This window comes from Pelodiscus sinensis, chromosome 5 (assembly GCF_049634645.1).
Source record: "Pelodiscus sinensis isolate JC-2024 chromosome 5, ASM4963464v1, whole genome shotgun sequence".
NCBI lineage: Eukaryota > Metazoa > Chordata > Testudines > Trionychidae > Pelodiscus > Pelodiscus sinensis.
In genome coordinates, this window is record NC_134715.1 from 112,386,922 (window position 1) to 112,406,662 (window position 19,741).

At 39.5% G+C, this 19,741-nt stretch overlaps 1 protein-coding gene across 8 annotated transcripts in view; it reads right to left on the minus strand.

Annotated features, from left to right (window-relative positions):
- Positions 1–19,741, minus strand: part of PPP2R2C (protein phosphatase 2 regulatory subunit Bgamma) — a 320,765-nt gene that overhangs the window by 189,334 nt on the left and 111,690 nt on the right. For 3 of the 8 annotated variants that reach the window (XM_006128214.4, XM_006128215.4, XM_075930766.1), the window contains exon 1: positions 6,391–6,938. The exons of the other annotated variants lie outside the window; for them this stretch is intronic. In XM_006128214.4, the coding sequence (XP_006128276.1) occupies positions 6,391–6,460 (70 nt within the window). In that variant the 5' untranslated portion in view covers positions 6,461–6,938. Of the gene's footprint in view, positions 1–6,390; positions 6,939–19,741 lie in introns of those variants that run through there. 8 annotated transcript variants of the gene reach the window in all.

Here is a 19,741-nt window from a genome sequence, read left to right on the forward strand (position 1 = left end):
ATAAAGATACTCTGTTCTTTTTCTACTATAAAATATTCAGTGTTATTTTATCATGTTTCACATCTTAAATTCATATTAGGACCCTATTGAATATACTCTATATTCACCATTTATATATGTAATACATTACTGAGCTAAATTAAGATGGAAAATACAATGCAAGGTATGTTTTCCTTTTCATAAAGATGCATACATATGCTGTATAAACTACTCCTGCAGTGAACAATGACAGCTGCTCTACTTGCACTATGTTCTTTAGTTTTACATTATTCAGTGCTTTTGAACTGTCAGTTTCAATTAGAAGAAAATCTACAAAGCTTTCATAGATCAATATTTCATATCCATTTTATACATGCACTGTTGACCTCTCGCTTCAGATTTCATGACAAATGTTGGGATTTTTTAAAAAATTACAGAAACAAACAAGCGACCTTTTTCTCACTAAGGTACCTGTTGCCAGTTCTGATAACTGGAAATTTACATTTGGGCTCCTTACTTGCATTATTGTAAGGATCATGATTGTGGAACTGGTAGAACTTGGTTATTCTATTGTGTCAGTTTTTTATATTAAATAGTTCCCTCAGTCATCTCCTTCCCCACTTTAGTATCTCCACACTGAATATTAGCTACATCTTAATCTCTCATACTTCCTACAAAGGATAAGATGTTCATATTCATGCACACAGACAACTAAATTTACCACTTCCTAAAAAAAATGTGATGTAGCATTCTAACTTAGTAGAATTAAACCCACTTTTTGCAGATGTACAAATATAAGATAGAAAGTCCTGAAGAATCACTCTCCCCCCACATCACAGTAATAATATGTAGGGACACTACTTTCTCTAGCCACAAGCTTCGAAGATTCAATTGACGCCCTCAAACATTTCACAACAAAGTGCATTTGAAATGCTCTCTTGGGTATAACAAATGACCAGCTGCTATACTAAGGGTGCGTCTAGACAGCGGCACTGTTTTGGGATACTTCTGGTGTCCAGAAATAGTGTTTTCTGCGAATTGACAGTGCACCCATTATTTCAAAATAATGGGCATGCTATTCCGTCGTCCCTGTAAATCTCATTCCACAAGGATTAAGGGACTGTTTACCAAACCTTATGAATAAGAGTGTTACAGGTCTTAGCCTCTACATGGATAGAATAAATGTTGTCTAACCAAAATGTTTCAGAGCCATCCAACATAGTCACTTGATCGAGATCTTGGATGAAAGATTGATTGGATCCACTGCACACAGCATCATCCAAGAGCATAACTGGGAGTTCTGAGGTTGACCTTAGGGTTTACCCCCTATTCATTGCTGATGTGAGAGAAAACAAATACAATAATGAATAAGGATTAGTAAGAACATCCACAGTTAAATAAAAGTCATTTTTAAAAGGTCTATAAACCCTCAATCTCGAATTACTGTCCCCTGTGGGACATTTTATCCTATCCATCAGATCTTCCTTTGATGCAACGAGTACTAGCCACCTTCAAAGGCAGGATAATGGACAAGTTCCAATCCCAGTATAGCAATTCCTACATGCCTCTATTTAATAGATATAGACAGCCTGGGGCACTGGACCTGGTGTAAGATCTGAGGCTTAAACCACAGTCAGCAAAGTCAGACCACACTAGAAGCATAAGTCAGACCCTTTCATAAAGCAGATGCTTGCTTACAAGTTCACTAACCAGTACGTGAACTTGGCCAAAACACAGGTACACCTAGGAAGTACTAGGTACAGGGTATTCACATAAAATTCACAGAAGGTTAGGACACGTACATTCCAACATAGAGATATGGCATAAACACAATCCTGAGAGAGGATACCCCAAGTATAGACAAGGGTAGGAGGACAGAAAGACAGATGGAAATGTTTTGTTCAAACCAGGTATAATGTGTAAGACTGGTAACCACATCAGGAGTGTAAATACATAACTTGTAAACATCAACATATACAAGAGAGATCCTTTGTCCAGCCAAGGGGTAAGCCGAATGTTCACTGCTGACAGAGCTGGGTCCATTATCATGGGCACACATGTATAAGTGTACCAGTACCACGTTTCATCAGCAATAAACCTGGCTGAGCTTCTCTGCCAGTGAACAGTGTCTATGGGTTTTCCGGGTAGTGCAATCAAAGCCTGCTATCTGGTAGGGCAGATACAGTATACAACGACCTCACTTACCAGCCAATTGACAACAGTAGGTATAGAAATATAAGCAGAAGACTCACTGGGGACCATCCCTTCATCAAATAAGGAAAATCTTTTCTGTTTTAAGGCAATTAATAACTATCTTACATATAAATTCCTTCCTGGAAGATGGATAATTTCCTCCACCTGGGATTAAACAGGAATAGATATTGACTACTCAAAGTAAGGGCTAGACAAGACAAACATCCTGGTTTTTTGCATGTCATGCTTCAGTTTTCCTCCAAAAATATTTATCAAACCATTGCCTTGTTGCCAACATGTACAACCTTTTACATTAAATGGGCATTTTCATGCCATACACTAAATATTTGTTTAAAATGGTTATAAATATGGTCCACTAATATTCTATATGTCATTACTAATAATTCACATATTTCAGATAAGGATGTATTAACCTCTTTAAATGCAGTAACATGGTGACCTCCTTTTTATAAAATCTAAACTATATGGGAACAAATTCTAGAACTCTATCATTTGACTATATAAATAGGTGCATGTTAAAGGCCAGATTCTGCCCTCAGTTTTTCCATGCAACTATGATGACTTCAAAAAGACATGTAGGGTCATATTTAAGTCAAGAGTGCAGTCCCACTTCTGCAAACAATGCAGTACAACCAACCTTTCCGTGCAGACTCTTTCTGCCAGAAATGGGACTGATCTCCAAGGGGACCATTAGAAAGTGCCACTGCTGATTTAGAGGCAAAGAGAAACAAAAGTGCTGATCACATATTCTATTGTTAATGTGTTTTGAGATTAAAAAGCTTGAAAATGTGATAACTACAAGTTAAACAATACCAGAAGGCAAATAAAAATATCAAACTTTCATTTAAAAACAAACAAACTATGTTTTTGGGCCAATCTCATTATTTTTGTGGGTCTGTCACATGGATTTAACTCTTGGGGTTGGCAACACCACCAACTTCCTGAAAAGTTTTCTGAGGACCAATTCTCCAGGTAACCTTCGTTTTGGAGAGGTTTCCCCCAGACCTTTTCCCTCCTCTTGCTACAGAGTTTTGTAGGCAATGTGCTAAGTTTCAACTGGACATTTGAGCTAAGATGAGAAAATAGCCAGTTAATGCTGCCTGTAATGCCATTGACATAAACTAAAACCTACTTTCCAGAAGAACCTTGACAACCCAAACACGAAGTTTTTAAAATGACCTAAATTCTAAAAATGAAGGTAAATCATAACTAACGCAGATAATTAAATGTGCTATAAATAATGCTGCTTGGAAGATCTACTTTGGCATTAAAGGTGGCAAAAATAAAGGCTCAAATCTTGTGTGATTTACTTATACCAGTAGTACCACTCAAGTCAACAGGTTCAATAGCATGAGTAGAATGAGCCAAATTTGTCAGGTAGTTTTTATACAAAAGGTCTGAATTTGGATGGCACTTGGTCATTTAGCTTTATATCAGTACTGTTATCGGTCCACTGAAGTAAAGGGAGTGGTGTGAAACGATTCCATAGTTAACTTCAGATGTCCTCTTGATCGTTGTTGATTTATTTTCTCTAAGGAGAAGAGAGGGGAAAATGCATAAAAGGTCAGAAATATCTTCTTTCTTTAAATGGATTTAGATTGCTGTATGGGGTGGCAGACATAGAAGTGAAGATTGAGAGAGTCTTTTACAGCAGTTTTAAATGTCTGAAAACAGAAGAAAAAAATAAAATATGTGGATTCAAATATATCAAAACAATGGGTAATTTTTTAAAATGTTCTAAACAAAAAGCAAGACTTTTTTATGTTAAATTAACTGGGTTTTAAAACCTCTGTTTGATCTAGTTTCATGGCAACATGGGTAGATAAACAATAAATGTATAAAACCTTATTAAAAAAAACCCAAGAGTTGTTTTTGTCAAAACAACATTGCATGCCAAATTATACTCAGTATTAATTTCATTTCTTTGCCTGAATGTTCTGTGTTAATTTATGCGTGGTCCTGAAGAGTGATAGAATAATGTGTGTTGATTGTTGTTCCCCTGGGACTTTTATGAAGGAGAAATGTTATCTTAGGAAGCTTTTTCAATGACCAACATCTTTGATATAAACACTATAATACCCCTTTCTATATTTTAACAGAGCAACATTAGTGAGATATTAGAATTACTAGTGGTTCTATTTATAGGACTTTAAAACTGATGTTCCTCGAGAGCCTGGTGGATTTCAGAGGACAATGATTTATTCCTTACTTCCTGCCAATGAGCCATGTGGTCTTTTAATGTATATCATAATCTCTGAGGTGTGGAGTTGATAAGATAATGTAAAAAAGGAGAAGAGCTGTATGTCAACTTTTCCCACTTCAACCTTTTCCTGGAGATGTGTTACACTAGACAGAGCTGCTAAGGAAACACTTCCCTATACACGATTTCTCTGCTCACCCCTTCTTCATGTTCAAATCAATAAAATATGTCAGCAGGATTTCTGGTCATAAAGACAATATAGCGAGAGCTGACATTCGTGTTTGAGGATTATTTTGATCGGATTCAGGCAGGTCAGTCCAAATGCAACTATGATTGAAGCACATTACTACCTTCTGCTCTAAACATCAACTGAAGCTAAAAAGTGAGCCACACACAGTCAATAAGTGATTCAGCAGTGCACATAGCAATGCTAACATGACAATTTTCAAAAAAATCCACATATTAGAACATGCAAATGTATTTTACAAAATTCAGAAGGCCCTTAGCAAAACTACCGAACATATAAAAACGTTCTCTGTCTTCTCGAAGTTTTCATCCCAATGAGGCCCACAACTGCACCAAACATGCATTAAAAACCTCAACATGTAATTCACTGCACTAGTCATGTGATGCATTTTGTAACTATGATATAAATTTAGGAGTTAAAGTTTTCAAATATTATTTTAAACAATCACACCTCAAGGATAAACAAGTAAACAAAGCATCTTATAAACTACAAAACATGAACCAAAACACACAGAAGAATTCAGGAAAACATGAACCAACAAAGCAAGAAATACCCTATAGACAAGATTATCAAATGATTCTCATGGCCAATGGTACCGCTGAGAAAGAACAAACAATAGTGTTTTATTATTTTGTCTTTGAAAATCTGCTTTGTATTCCTCCTGCAGATAAATAATCCTGCTGTGCTCTGCATCCTGAAAAAATGCAAATCACAAATAAGCAAGCGAATCTCAGCAGATCAAATTTTAGGATGCAGCATGACAGCATTAGATGACTGAACGCAGATCAAATGACGACACAACCCTGAGATTAAGACTCAAGTTGCATTGATTGAATATGATAAATATGCTTCTATTACACAAGGCTACACTTAAAATGTTGCAAAACACTTAAAACTACACACACACACACACACACACACACACACACACACACACACACTACATATTCTCAAGTCCATGACCTATAAATAGGCATACATTTCTTCTGTTCAATCAATGGTATGATAACCTATTTTTACAACCAACTTTTCAGCAATGTAACATGAAGCTGTACAGTCGTATGAACCAAGATATTTATTTACCTGGCTGGAAGGTAAGTTGGCTGTCAGTGTAAAATATCTGTCACCTGCAGGAGCCTCCTCTTTTATGTAACAAGCCCATCAGCCATTGAAAGGCTCAAACTGCAGTTCTCTCTTTTCCTCTAATCCTTTGCAGGTACATAGGGGCTGGGAGGAAGCCACTAGTATTCCAAACATTATGTATACATATTGCTTCGAGATTTATACAGTTCTCAAGGAAACAAATAACCCAGCAATTCCTTTAATGTTCTGACTACAACTGTCAAAATTAGATGCACAACCTTTTCACCTGCCAATATAGTTCACATTAGGGATTATTTCTGAGTTTTGAGCTACCAAGTCTTTTTGTTGTTGTTAAACAATCACTTGTTTCTGATCTTTTCCTGGGCATCTGCTAGACATGCATTGCTAGGTGTTGCATACTTCACTAGCACAGATCGATCATAGTGTAACAACACCCTCTCTAACCCATGTGGGTCAGTATATTGTGGTATCATGACAGAACAACAAATTGCTGGGTTTAACAAATCCAAACTGATTCTGTACCTTCTACTACCCCCCCCCCCCCCCCAAATTTAAACACGCATTCAAACATGGCAGTACATCCTTTGCTTAGAAAGCACAGATAGTCAAGAGCAGAGGAAAAGAATAATGACAACATTTATGTTACCTTCTGTCACATAGTTGTGGTCTCGGAGAAAGCTGTGGTTAATTTTTCGTGTGTCCGTGTCCTCGCCCATTTACAGCAGGATTACTCAGCATGCCTATCCGCAGTGGACTGATAGAATCAGCAGAGGTCGTCACAAGAGCACCATCCATGCTGCCACTGCCTAGCAGAGGCGGAGAACAGACTGGGCTACTGAGCACAGCATAATGAGAGCTAGTGATGCCACAAAGATTTGGGAGGGGTGGAAAATAAATAAGTACTAATAATAGCAAAAAAAAAAAGAGAAAAACTCCAATAAATTAAGAATGCACAAAAACCCACCCCACAACAGGAGGGGAGGGGACTGTGCAGAGAAGCTACAAGCACTTTTCCTGCAGTTAAAGGATAACCCAATTCTTTAGTCACGTCCTCCTTAAACAAGCTCCCATGCAGAGTCTGCTCCAAGTGCTTGCTGCTGTGGAATCTTGCCGGATGCTAAGAAAGTGGTAATCAGCGTACTGCAGCAAAGGCTGCCTGGTGAAGCTCTGTGATTGCTGTTGCTGCTGCTGCTACTGCTGTCATATGCCTGTGCTGCATCAGAGCCGGCCCCTCCCAGTCAGCCTCTCACTACCCAACCACACAACATCTGCATGTAGTAAAGTGAAAAATGAGACTGCAGGTAATTATTTCAGCTCTTCTGCTGGAGAGATGGGCAATGAAAAATTTAAATGGAAGGGGGGGACTTCAGGCTGCTTAAATAGATTTACATTGACACATATTCCACGCCAGCATGAAGGTACGATTTGGTACTGGTCAATACTATCATAATCAGCAAAAGCAACAATCATTCAGACTCAGTGTCAGCATGTATAAACACCAGTGAACCACTGCCAACAGCTGCCTGTGAAAAAACAACTGTTACAAGATCAGGCAATATAAGAAAAATACAAGATGAAACAGACCCAATTTCAGAGTTTGTCTGCCACAGTTCTATACTAAAAGGCAAATTATAATGTATACAAAAAATAAAAAGCAAGAAGGTTTCTTAGCAACTTGATAGCACAGGTAGGGAGAAGCAAATACAGGCAATGCTAGTGGATTACACATATGGAGGGAGTTCCTTAATGCTGCTGTTCCCCCCCCCCCCCCCCTGTATTTTTTTCCCCCAGCCTGAGAAAGGAATGCCGAGAACGACCCTCTTCGGAAGTGAGGCACAGTGTCACTGAAAAAAATGCTATTCATTTGCAATGTAAAATAATGTCCTTTTGCCAAAGCCATTTAAACAAATGCAGTGACAGAGATTCATGTTGCTGAACCGTTTCAAGTGAGCAGGCCAGCCACATTCTTCAAACTTTTGGGCAATCTGACCAGTTCCCAGCCCAAGACCTTAGATATACTAAATACTTGTTTGTTTTAAAAGACGAGTATTTGAAACACCACTGTAAATACACAGATCTAAATAAAACAAATGCCTGAGCACCAGAGTCCAGGAAGAAGGAGGGATTACCAGTCACAAAATCCACCCTCCAGTGGGCAGGCTTATTGTTTAGCCACTGGACTTTAAAAGAAATCTGAGTTCCAGAACTGCTACAGGCTTAGTGTGACATGGTAAGGTCTCTGCATCTCAAGTCCTCTTTTGTAATTAAGGCCTAGTCTAACTAAGCCTCCCTACCCCTTTTCCCCATCAATCCAAAATATGCAACTTATCTACGCAAATAGCATAGCTGAAGTTAGTCGACCTACCATGGTGACTTCTATGTGGTAAGGTCAGTAGCTAATGCTCTCCCATAGACTCTGACTACTCTTCCCATCTGGTAGATTACTCGAGTCGATGGGAGAGCCCTTGGAGATCAATTTAGACATGATAAATCGACTGTCAATGGATCGATCACTGCCACATTGATCCACCGTGTAGTTACCACCAGCCCTAACAGGGCAGTTGTACAGGATAAATTCACTAGCAGTCTGTGAGGGCCCCTAACAATACTGATAGGGCCATATAAGCAGGCAGAAAGATTAGTGCTATATAAGCCACTATTTGGAATCACTGGGATAGATAATATTAATAATCAGGTTCTAAAGATTTCAACAGCGAGTAAATGAAACCAAGACACCTTATCACTGATTAATCACAAACTCATGTTCCAATCAGCCTGCCTCCCCAGCAGTGTCCAGCTACTAGGAGATAGGAGGCAGCTTTTATGCAGTCCTCTGTCTCCCAACTCTTTCCCAGTTCGTTTTGGTCAGAGGGGAGCCTTGCACTGCCTTCACTACAGGTAACAGGCCCTTAAAGGTAGTCTCCAGACTCCTTCCCCAATCACCAGGCCCAGCACCAGGAGGTAGGGGAAGGAGAGAAAGGAGGCAGTTGCCCCAGGGCGCGGTGATTCAAAAGGGCCTGGGACTCCTCTCTGTCACTGATGCTACTGCAGTGGTGTCTGGAGCTTGAGACCCTTTAAAAGGCACTGGAGCACTGCACTGTGCACCCCATGCAGCTCTAAGGGCTGGTGGGGGGATAGCACCATGCTCCGGGTGGCTCTGAGGGCTGGCTGTCCAAGTCCCACCACTTCTGCCTTAGGTCTCACCACTTCCAGGAGTGCGGAGCTCCTCCCCACACACACACCATGCTCAGGGGCCTGCAGAGGTTGTCAGCACCCCTGCCAATCACCATTCATTCCCAGGACCCTTAGGTCAGTATGTGTGTCTACTGGAACCTTCCAAACTCTTGAAACTCTTGAGGTGGAGAAGGTGGGCAGATCACTACACACTACTGCCCTCAGAGGTAGACTGCTCCATCACAAGACTCTCTTCCCCTTTATTTAACACATACTGACCCTAAAAATGGCCATTCCAGGAATGCCGTGTCTGCATCTAAAACATCAATTAAAACCACAACATTAACAGAAATGCTGGCATTTGCCAAGGGGCTTTGAAGCATGGCATCACAAATGATGCAGGCATCACCACCAACTTGCAAAGAGAAAACAATTCTAACCTAGCCTCCATACAGTCTAACAATTACCTTGAACAGCAAAAATATACTTGAATAAAATATGCATTTTCTATCTGTGCCAGAAAAGGGTCCTCTTGTAGTTTAAGCACTGAAGTAGGACTCAAGCAATCTGAGAGTCTCCAGCTATGTTCCCATACAGTGCCTAGCACATCAGAAAATAAGAATAGTCCAGCCGTTAAGATACTGGCTCAGGATTTGACAAATGATTTGCTGCTCAACTAGGTTCCCTATTTTACTTTGTCACAAGGTCATTTGATCTCATCATAACTCAGCTGCCCATCTGTAAAATGGACATAATAGTACTTTCCCAGCCCTTCCCATTAAAAAGCGATCAGACACTACAGTAATAAGAGCTATATAACCATCTAAGGGCTCATCTAGACTACATCCCTCTTTCGAAAGAGGGATGTAAATGAGCCCGATCGAAAGTGCAAATGAAGCGGGGATTTAAATATCCCGCACTTAATTTGCATATTCACGTCAGATCGCTGTTTTGAAATAGGGCATTTCGAAAGTGAAACCGCAGTCTAGACACAGTTCTTCCGGGAAAATTTTTTTTTTCAAAAATCCCGTACTCCTCATTTTTTCAGGAGTACGGGATCTTTCCAAAAAAAAAAAGAGGGTGGGGTTTTTTTGTTTTTGTTTTTTTTTGTTTGTTTGTTTTTAAAGAACCGCGTCTAGACTGCGGTTTCACTTTCGAAATGAAATGCCCATTTTCAAAACAGCGATCTGACACGAATATCCAAATGAAGCACGGGATATTTAAATCCCCGCTTCATTTGTACTTTCAATCGGGCTCATTTACATCCCTCTTTTGAAAGAGGGATGTAGTCTAGTCAAGCTCTAAGATAGAACAGTCTCCCTGACCGCAACTGCAGCCTCTCCTAGAATAATACAAGGAATAGCAATCAAATTCCTCTAATACAGCAGTTCCAAAACTTCTTTGATTGTGCACCTCTTGTGTCTCTGCTAGCTTCTGCCTTCCTTTCCATCCAACCCATACAAGTACATATACCAATATGCACAGCAATGGTGCTACATTTGAATCATTTTCAGTTTTTTATTTTTCACCTGAAGTTGTACAAATGCGTCAATAATCAACTGTAATTAGAGTAAAAGCAAAACTGTGATTGTGGTTGATTCTTACAATTAAGTGGCCCACCATCTATAGAAAATGGATTAACTTATAGATGGCAACGACTTTGCGTAATACTATGCAAGCTTAACAGAAATTTGTTAGAATACACAGCACCATCTGAGGACCGGACACGACTGGAACAATCAGGATTGCTAATTATGCATTGCTGTAGGAAAAACATGAACAGTAAGTTTTTTTGTTTGTTTGCTAAAGCTTCTCCTGCACACCAAAATACCTTCTGTACCCACCTGTGATGGACAGGAAAAGTGCAGGCCAGCACTTGGTGACTAAAGGGTTAAACCCAGGTAGCTAAGGGTGTTGGCAGGAAGCCAGAAAAACCAATGGGATGCAATGCTGAAATTTAAATTGTAAATAAATACCTGCTGTCTGCTCTCTTTGTATGAGTTCTAAGTTAGGAGCTGGAGGAAGCATGATGAAGTAATCAAACGGAATTACCATGCCTACAAGAATTATTGGACATGGAAAAGGATTGAGCCTTGAAGTACAGATTGCGAATAGATAGAGAAACGTGTGTTTAGTCACGATCAGGATATTTTTTTAATTTTGTTGTTTAGTTAAACTTCGTGTGAAATCCATGTGCCTTCCTCCCTCCCATTCACTACACCTAAGCTGTGTCAGGGATACCATTTTTTTCTGTGTTTTAATCTACTCTTTTCTCAGTTGCTCTGTAACACTAAGCAACCAAGTATGCTTTATCAAGTATATCTTTTTGTTTTGTTAATAAAATCACCTTTTTTAAGGCAATGATTTTTAGCTTATGTCCCGAAAGGTAACAGGTCTTTGTGTGTGCCTACCTAGGCTAAGAGGTCAGCTACTAAAGATTGCAATTTATTTACTCTTTTCTTTTTCCAGATTTCTTGTGGTAAGAGAGCTTGGTGTATTCCTCTGGAAGAAGTCCATGTGATTCTTCCAGGGTTTTAAAAGAAGGACTTGTACGCTTGATGGTGGCAGCCCATCTCCCAGTGCCAGTGAATCTGTGACTCTGGGGAGTTTTTGTAAGCAGAGCCTATAAAGGTAAGGTGTTTTTAAGCAATGAATTTTTCTTGCAGCCCTCCACCTTCTGCACTCAGAGTGCCAGAGTGGGGAGCAGCCCTGACACCACCCTCCTGAAGAACCCCACCTTCATTCCATCCCCCAATTTGAGAACCTTTGTTCTAATACTGTCTCCTACTGTCACTCGAGTCCGATCACTTAATCTTCCTTTGTTTCTTTACCTGTTAAATTATAATGGTGCTTTCTACCTAACTGCCACAGGAGTCGCTAGTTTCTTCTTTGTAATGCTCTTTAAAAATGACAAGCACAATTATCCTCTAATTGCAGTAAACAGATCAAGTTGAAATTTTAAATTTTCTATATTTGTAGGGAGGTACAAATGCCTACAAAACACCAATGACAATATTCGCTCCATTCATACAGTAATGCCAGATCATATAAATACAACAAAATGGAAATTATACCTAGTATTCCATTAAATTAAGAAAGTAGACTGTGCAACTAATGACGCTTGTTTTATATGAAATTCTCCTATATAAAACCATGGTATGCCCACATCTTGAATACTGCATACAGATGTGGTCGCCTCATCTCAAAAAAAGATACATTGGCATTGGAAAAGGTTCAGAGAAGGACAATAGAAATGATCAGGGGTTTGGAACGTGTCCCATATGAAGAGAGATTAAAAAGACTTGGACTTTTCAGCTTAGAAAAGAGGAGACTAAGAGGGAGGGATGTGATAGAGGTCTATAAAATCATGACTGGTACGGAAAAAGTGAATAAGGAAAAGTTATTTACTTATTCCCATAATAAAAGAACTAGGTGTCACCAAATTAAATTAATAGGAAGCAGGTTTAAAACAAGCAAAAGGAAGTTTTTCTTTACTCAGTGCACAGTCAACCTGTGGAACTCCTTGCCAGAGGATGTTGTAGGACTTTAACAGGGTTCAAAAAAGAGCTGGATTCACGGAAGTTAGGTCCATCAATAGCTATTAACCAGGATGGGTAAGTATCATACCCCTAGCCTCTGTTTCTCTAGAGGTGGATGACAGGGGAGGGCTCACATGAGGATTACCTGTTGTGATTCCTCCCTCTAGGACATCTGGTATTAGCCACTGTCGGCAGACAGGACACTGGGCTAGATCAACCTTTGGTCTGACCCAGTATGGCCGTTCTTATGTTCTTATTTGAACAAAGGGAGCTGGAATAATTTTCCCCAACATTAGTTTACTTTGATTGCTACCAAGGTCTCACCTTGTCAGTTCATGTCCATCCCACTGCTGTTATGGTGCAATACGTTTTTAAAAAGACATTTAAGGTTATACTTTGATTATTTGAACTCCCATAGTTCGTATATCTTAAACAAGAGGATCATCCCATCACCATTAATAGACACTTGGATGTAAATTCTGGCATATGAAAGTCAATGAGAGATTTGCCATTGACTTATATCGGGCTAGAACTTTACCCTAGATAGGTAATATTAATATGCTTTTCTGTTTACCTAATTAACCAGAAGCAAACAAATCATGCTCAAAACAGACACCTGTTGGAATCTGCCTAGTGAACACCCTTAAACAACATAGTTAAAGAGGCACATAAATAAAGGATTTATATCCATGTCCATGAACATACAGGAAACAAACATGGAAAATATAAACAAAATGCACTACTGAAAACTAGCTAAAATTATTTTTGAAATATGAAAAAGTCAAAAAACAAGATAAAAATTATTTTTGAAAAGTTTACAGACCATTCTCTTCATAACTCCCTCTGATTTTTTGTAACTCAGATGGTCCTGGTTTCTATAGCTGGAGAGTGAAGAGAGTGCTGTTCCATTTAAACTTTTTCAGCCTGTCCTCTAGGTGAGAGTTGACTATCACTTTTATCTGGCACCCATAGGCAGGTTTTAAAATGTCCACATTAGCTTATCATAGTGAGTTCTTCCCCTACTACATCAGATATATTTCAATTACACTAATGGTCCTTCCATTCTTCTAGGACATTTTACTGTAACCAACAATAAAAAAAACTGGTCCTTAGATATCTTAGTTCTCTCCTCACCACTGGAATTTGAGCATTGTGCATGCAACATCCTGAGGTATTATATCGTGGTCAGTTAAAGCTTACAGTTTTTAATTACCAGTCTCATCAGGAACAATGGTGTAACATGAAAGATATCAATTAATCACACAATAGTTTGGTTCTATAAAACAGTACTCACAGGACTATGAGCTAGATCCATCTTACTTTACAAGCATGGAGTATTCCGATTGACTTCAGAGAGTCTACGTACATGAGGAAACTGAGCAGAATTCTACCCTAAGTTTGTAGTCTCTGTCAAATGTATGACAACAGAAGTTTGCTAACAAACAGCTAAACAATTTAAAATGGGACAAAAACCCATTGACAGTCTGTATCATATGAACTAGACATAAGATGTGTGACAAAATTTCTACTGGGCAGTCATAAATAAAATATGTCTATTAATATTTGTATTGGATATTTCGTGGACTTTTCCAACAAACCCTAGTTATGGTCAGACCCTCTTTGTACTAGGCACTGTAAAAACATAGAAGAAAAATAATGCTCCTTGCCCACAAAAAACTTACAAACTAAAGGGGGGGGGGGACAGACAGATGGGGAATACAAGGAAACAGCCAATATTGATCAATATGAAAGAGTTATTCCAGCACACCAGCAGCCTATCTGTTGTCAAGGTGTTTTGTAGGCAAAGGAGAATTTTAAAGAGGGTTGGAAGAAAGATACAGAGGTAGCTTTATGGATGTTTACAAGGAGCAGGCGACATAAGAGAAAACAAGAAATTATTGTTTGAAAATATTAAAAATGGGTGATGCAGGATGGCATCATGGTTCGACTGGAGGCAGGAATCAACAACTTGATAGTGAATATAGATGACAAATCAGTTGGGGCAGGCTTCTGATGAGCCTAGAAGCTGAAGGCAGATAACTTATGTTTGATGCAATAGATCCATTCAGAGATTCTAAAACAAAAAGAAACTAGTCTGGCATCTTTAATAGGCCACAGAACTTCCTCAAAACAATTTGCGTTTGAACTAGAGCAAATCGTTTCGAAAAATATCCAACCTTGATTTAGATACTGCAAGTGTTGGAGAATCCACCACAATACTTGGTACAGTAAATTGTTTCATTAGTTTATTACCCTCACTGTAAAAACATGCACCTTATTTTCAGAATGAATTTCTCTAGCTTCAAATTCCAATCCTGGATCTTGTTGGATGGAATAGTTTCCCTGAGGCAAGTGGAGGGGACAGAGAAAACTCTGCAACTGTGACAGGGAAGAAGGAGGAGAAAGTTGTTAGAAGAGAAGGGAAGGCAAATGGAGTGGAGGGGGGAAATCATGCTGTATTTTGTCAATTTTCTTTTGGAACAAATCAGCTAGATCCTGTGCAGAGAAAGACAAGAGACGGGAAGAGCTCGAGGAGTGAATCAAACATGCTGAAAAGACTGCAGGGACTGAGAATGTAGAATTCAATTAAGTAGCAGAAACAGAGCTGTTTAGCTAAGAGGACAGAACTGAAGAAGGAAAAAATGAATTGTAGTGAAGGAAGTCATCTGTATCATGGCATTTCCACCAGACATGCCCTGTAGCAAGAGAGCCCAGCAAGGAAGTTAAGGTTGGGAGTGAGCTAGACATATGACCCTGAATATAAATAGGGCTGTACCCTTCTTGTAGATACTTTGTATCTAAATGGACTATTCACAGAGGACCAAATATTATCACAATGCCATGTACATAAATGCCACATGGACATGAACAGGAGTTTTATTAGAAACTGCTCTCAGAATATGGCCTTCAAAGATTTAAACTGAAAACATCTGAAATAATTCATCATCTGTTCCCCACGTTCTGTTTCATTAGAGGACTCCAAATTTCCCAATCTGATCATCATTAGAGCAATTAAACTTTCATTTCAGTCACAGGAAAAAGCATCTGGATCCTAAATATTCTCTTTGGGATGACAATCTTAACATACAAATTACTTCTTCCATATGAACATCTTAGTTCAATTTACAAAGACACAGGCATACAATTCCCCTCACATTTGCAAAGTTCATTTGGATTTAGCAACACATCTGTTCCTCAAAGTTAAGAACAATGAGCAGTGCAAAGCAACCTGTTGAATAAAAATAGTTATTTGGAAACTATGCAAATTTTAACAAAAGCAAAACATTTCTAAATATCTTAATTTTTCAAATATGTATCCATCACTACAAGATTTTAATTCGTGTTCGTCACAGTACCCCTTAACTAATATACTTAACAATTGCAAAAAGCCTCAGAGTTCAAAGCATCAGCTTTTCTTCACACCTTGCAACAAAGTAGGACAACATATACAATTAGTGCCACAGTTACAAAAACACAGTAAAAATATTTACCCAACCCCTTTTAATTTATTCTTTCCCAGATTTAACTGAGATATTTAAGAACCAGATGCTCTTTCCCTTTATCCACACTGAGCTTATGCAGTTGGATGTAAATTACTTACCAGATAACTCCCAAATTTAGGCCAATAGCTATTGATTCAGACTTTTTTGTCCTGAATAATATCAGATGCATGAGGTTGTACTGCACAGTTATATATTACCCTATTCAGATCTTCTGGAGATTAGAGACTGCATCTCTGATTTAAATGGATAAAGCAACAAGGGATCATACTGTGAGGAACAGCTAGTCCCCAACTTCACCTTCAGCCTCACTCAGTTTCAGAAGTAGAGGAGACTTCTTCAGGGTTGTGCGTCTTGCTGTGGATATCCTTTTGTTCACTTTACTCCTATCGAAGTTCATCATATAGATAATTGAAGCAAAAGTGAAAATAAATGTTTCTCTCTTGTATCACTAAATTCTGAAGTCTTCATGTATGTTGTATTAGATGCTCGGTATGTGGAAGAATTGATCTAATCATTTTGCTACTCTAGTGGATGTGTCACAAATGCCTAAAAGAGAGTTATTAAAATTAAGAATAATACAGACTACTATATGCTTGCAAATGGTTCTTCATTTTCTTGTGGTGTGGCTTTTGGTATGCAGATGCTGGTGGAAAAAATTATAGCCATCCTTATAACACACAGTAGTGCCATGCCATTTCTCCTTTTTTCTTTAATAGGTTGGCTTTGAAAGAAAAACAATTATTGACTTCCAAAAATGTACTGAAGTATAAAATAACGAGGATCATAAAAAAGGGTCAGCAATAAGAAATAAGTTGACTATGATTCTGAAATGGAGAGAAGGATAATTTATGTATCAATATTATTATTTCTCCATAGCATTTCTAATTAGTAATGGCAAACACCAAACTTTTTCATTATACATCCTACTTTTCTTTTTCATTCAGATGGAGTATCAGGAATGTCTAAAATTAAAAGACATTACTGTAGAGCCTAACAAGCTGGGGAAGCTTAACATGTACAATTTGAAATTCTCACAGAAAAAGTTAAGGATGTTCTCCTCATGCTATCAACTATGGCTGCAACCTGAAAATAAACTCTTACCACACATTTCTATTTGTTACTATTTACATTAGTAACAAATAGAAAAATCACAATAATTGAGGGATTCCCAAGGCCACAATTAATAGCTACAACAGCTGGGGAGTCCTTTACCCCTCAGTATGAATCTGGCATACGGTGATTGTGTCAGAAAAATCAATACCACCTGAAAGTTTTATAGGGGCCAATAAGAAAGTTATTTTAGTTTCATTCTAAGTTATTCTGGGAACCCATTCACTATGAAGTAGGCTGACAACAAGCATAAACTGCAACCCACTACATCAATAGTTGGAGTTCAGCCCTGATCAGAAAGCCATAATTAGAGGATCATCCAGTGCTCCCTAACTGATGAGTTGTTGATCTAAATCTCATCCCTACTTGACATGAGTCTCAGAAGCAGATTCACGTGACCACAAAGTAGCTGAGGCACAGAATGGGCTTCTATCTCAAATGGTCCCTCGGGGCATGTCTACACAGCAGGGCTAAAGCCGGAATAAGCTATACCGCTTGAGCTATGTCACTTGCGTAGCTTAAGTCGAAATAGCTTATTTTGGCTTTCGGCACTGTCTACACAGCAGGAAATCTGAGAAAGAGCACTATCCCTCCAAGTAAGAAGTCCTCCAGCTCGACATTATATCAAAGTAACTGCTTGTAGTGTAGACACGGACTATGTTATTTCAGAATAATGTCAGTTATTCAGAAATAACAGTACTGTGTAGACAAATCTTCTTGCAGACCTTTTTTCTTTGGCAACAGTCATCTTGGGAGGATTTAGGACTGTTAAGTCTTCCAGCCTCATTTGTGGTCAACCCATGTTCTACTTCCTTCAACCTTAGCTCTAAAACATTCTGCAAGGAAGTGCACTTTCTGCACACTGCACATTACCCTGGCACTGCAAATCATCTTGTTCTCAATCGGTACAAGGTTGCAAATTGATGCAGTCATCTAAGTATCTGCTCATTTGTGACAAAAGAACGGTTGCTAAGAATACACTAACTTGTTACCCCGAAAACCATTTTGTTTCTTCACCTCAAGCATTTTCAACAGCTACATTTCTGCTCCGTGTAATAGGGCTGTCATCACTACTGCACTGAACAGGCGTAACTTAGACTGTCATACAGACATCCTGCCACCCAAACAGAAGCCTTTAAAGTTGCTGAAATGCCACTGATGCAAAACTCATCTGATGTGATGACTTCCTCAACATCCTCCTGTCAGCCAGCTAGGCAGATAAATAAAGCTATTCACCCATTCAGTTTCATTGCCCTCTACATAGAGCAGGGCATCCACATTAGAAAAATATCCACTTCTGTTGGCAGCTTTGTTTAAGAGTCTCAGCAAACAAACCAAGGCCCTAAAATGAGCCAGCATGAGATGCCTAGAACAGAAAGTTTTAGAAATGGGTTCACATAGGTTAGATTTGGAAATAATTTTGTTTGAATATTTCATTACTTAATTTGTATTGTTTGTAGCTGTTGTTTTTGTTAATAGCAATATAAATCACAGAATGAAAGAAATAAGAGTTGTCCCTTAAAAAGTACAGTGGGGACACCTGGAATGGGCCTTGACAGCAACATGTGCTGCTTGGTTAAAAGGAGGAGGATTCAGCCTGCAAAACAATCCCAAGAAAGTTTGGAATTCAAAACAATAAATAAAGTTTTCCTTGCAAAGACAAGTCTTGGCATTGAAGGTGCAATATAGAGTTGAGGTCCAGATTGTGGCTTTGTAGTGGTTCTGTAGCCCACTTCAGCCGGGAGAGGGTTACTGACCAACCAGAGGACACTTGCATAAACCTGGGCAATTAGGGTGGGGAGCTGTCAGCCAGTTAAGGCCAGGCTGGGCCCTACAGAAAGCTGCGAGTGCTGAGAGGAACACATTCTTGTTTCAGCTGTTGAGCAGGAAGGACTTGGCTGCCTGGGAGGCTACAGAGAGTATTCCAGGCAAATCAGAACTGGGGAAGGGCAGGCAGGGCTGGGGAACCTCCGGCCTGACCCAACATCCTGGCCACAGGCCTGATGCAGGGGCCTGAAGGATACTAGGGATGCAGGGAAACAGCTAGGGCAGGACAAGACAGCAGGTCCACATCTCCTTGCCAATGAAGCACAGCCAGTTCAGACTGCAGTTGCCCCTGAGGCAGAGGCTGGATGACAACTGGCACTGGGTCATTAAGGGAAGGTGAATGTAAGGGGCTAGGGTTCCCTAGGAAGGGGAGAACCCAGAGTGGGGGAGCATTTCTGTGCAGAGGTACCATGAGGAAAGGGCACTGTAAGCCAGAAGGAACATGGGGCCTGAAGCAGCACAGAAAATAGGTAACAAGGTGAGACACTGGTCAACAGCGGGTACTCCAAGGCTGGAAGAGCTAATTCCTAAGGAGACCAGCAAGAGGCATCACACCGGTGAGCCGATCCTAGTATAGGCTTGTTGATGGGGCAAAATGAATACGCTTGATAAATCATTAAAAGGACTTGCTCCAGCAGGCTCACCCCTTCTGCACTAACACCGCCAAATAATCCCTCTTTAGACTCCAAATGATCGCTCTAGCATCATCCATCCAATGGCAGAGCCTGCCTTCCCACAGTGTCTTGTTCCTTACAGGCTTCCCTGATACCTGGTCTGTTCCTTACTGGCTTCCCTGATTCCTGGTCTTTCCTTTCACCACACACACTCCCTCTTTCTGAGGAGT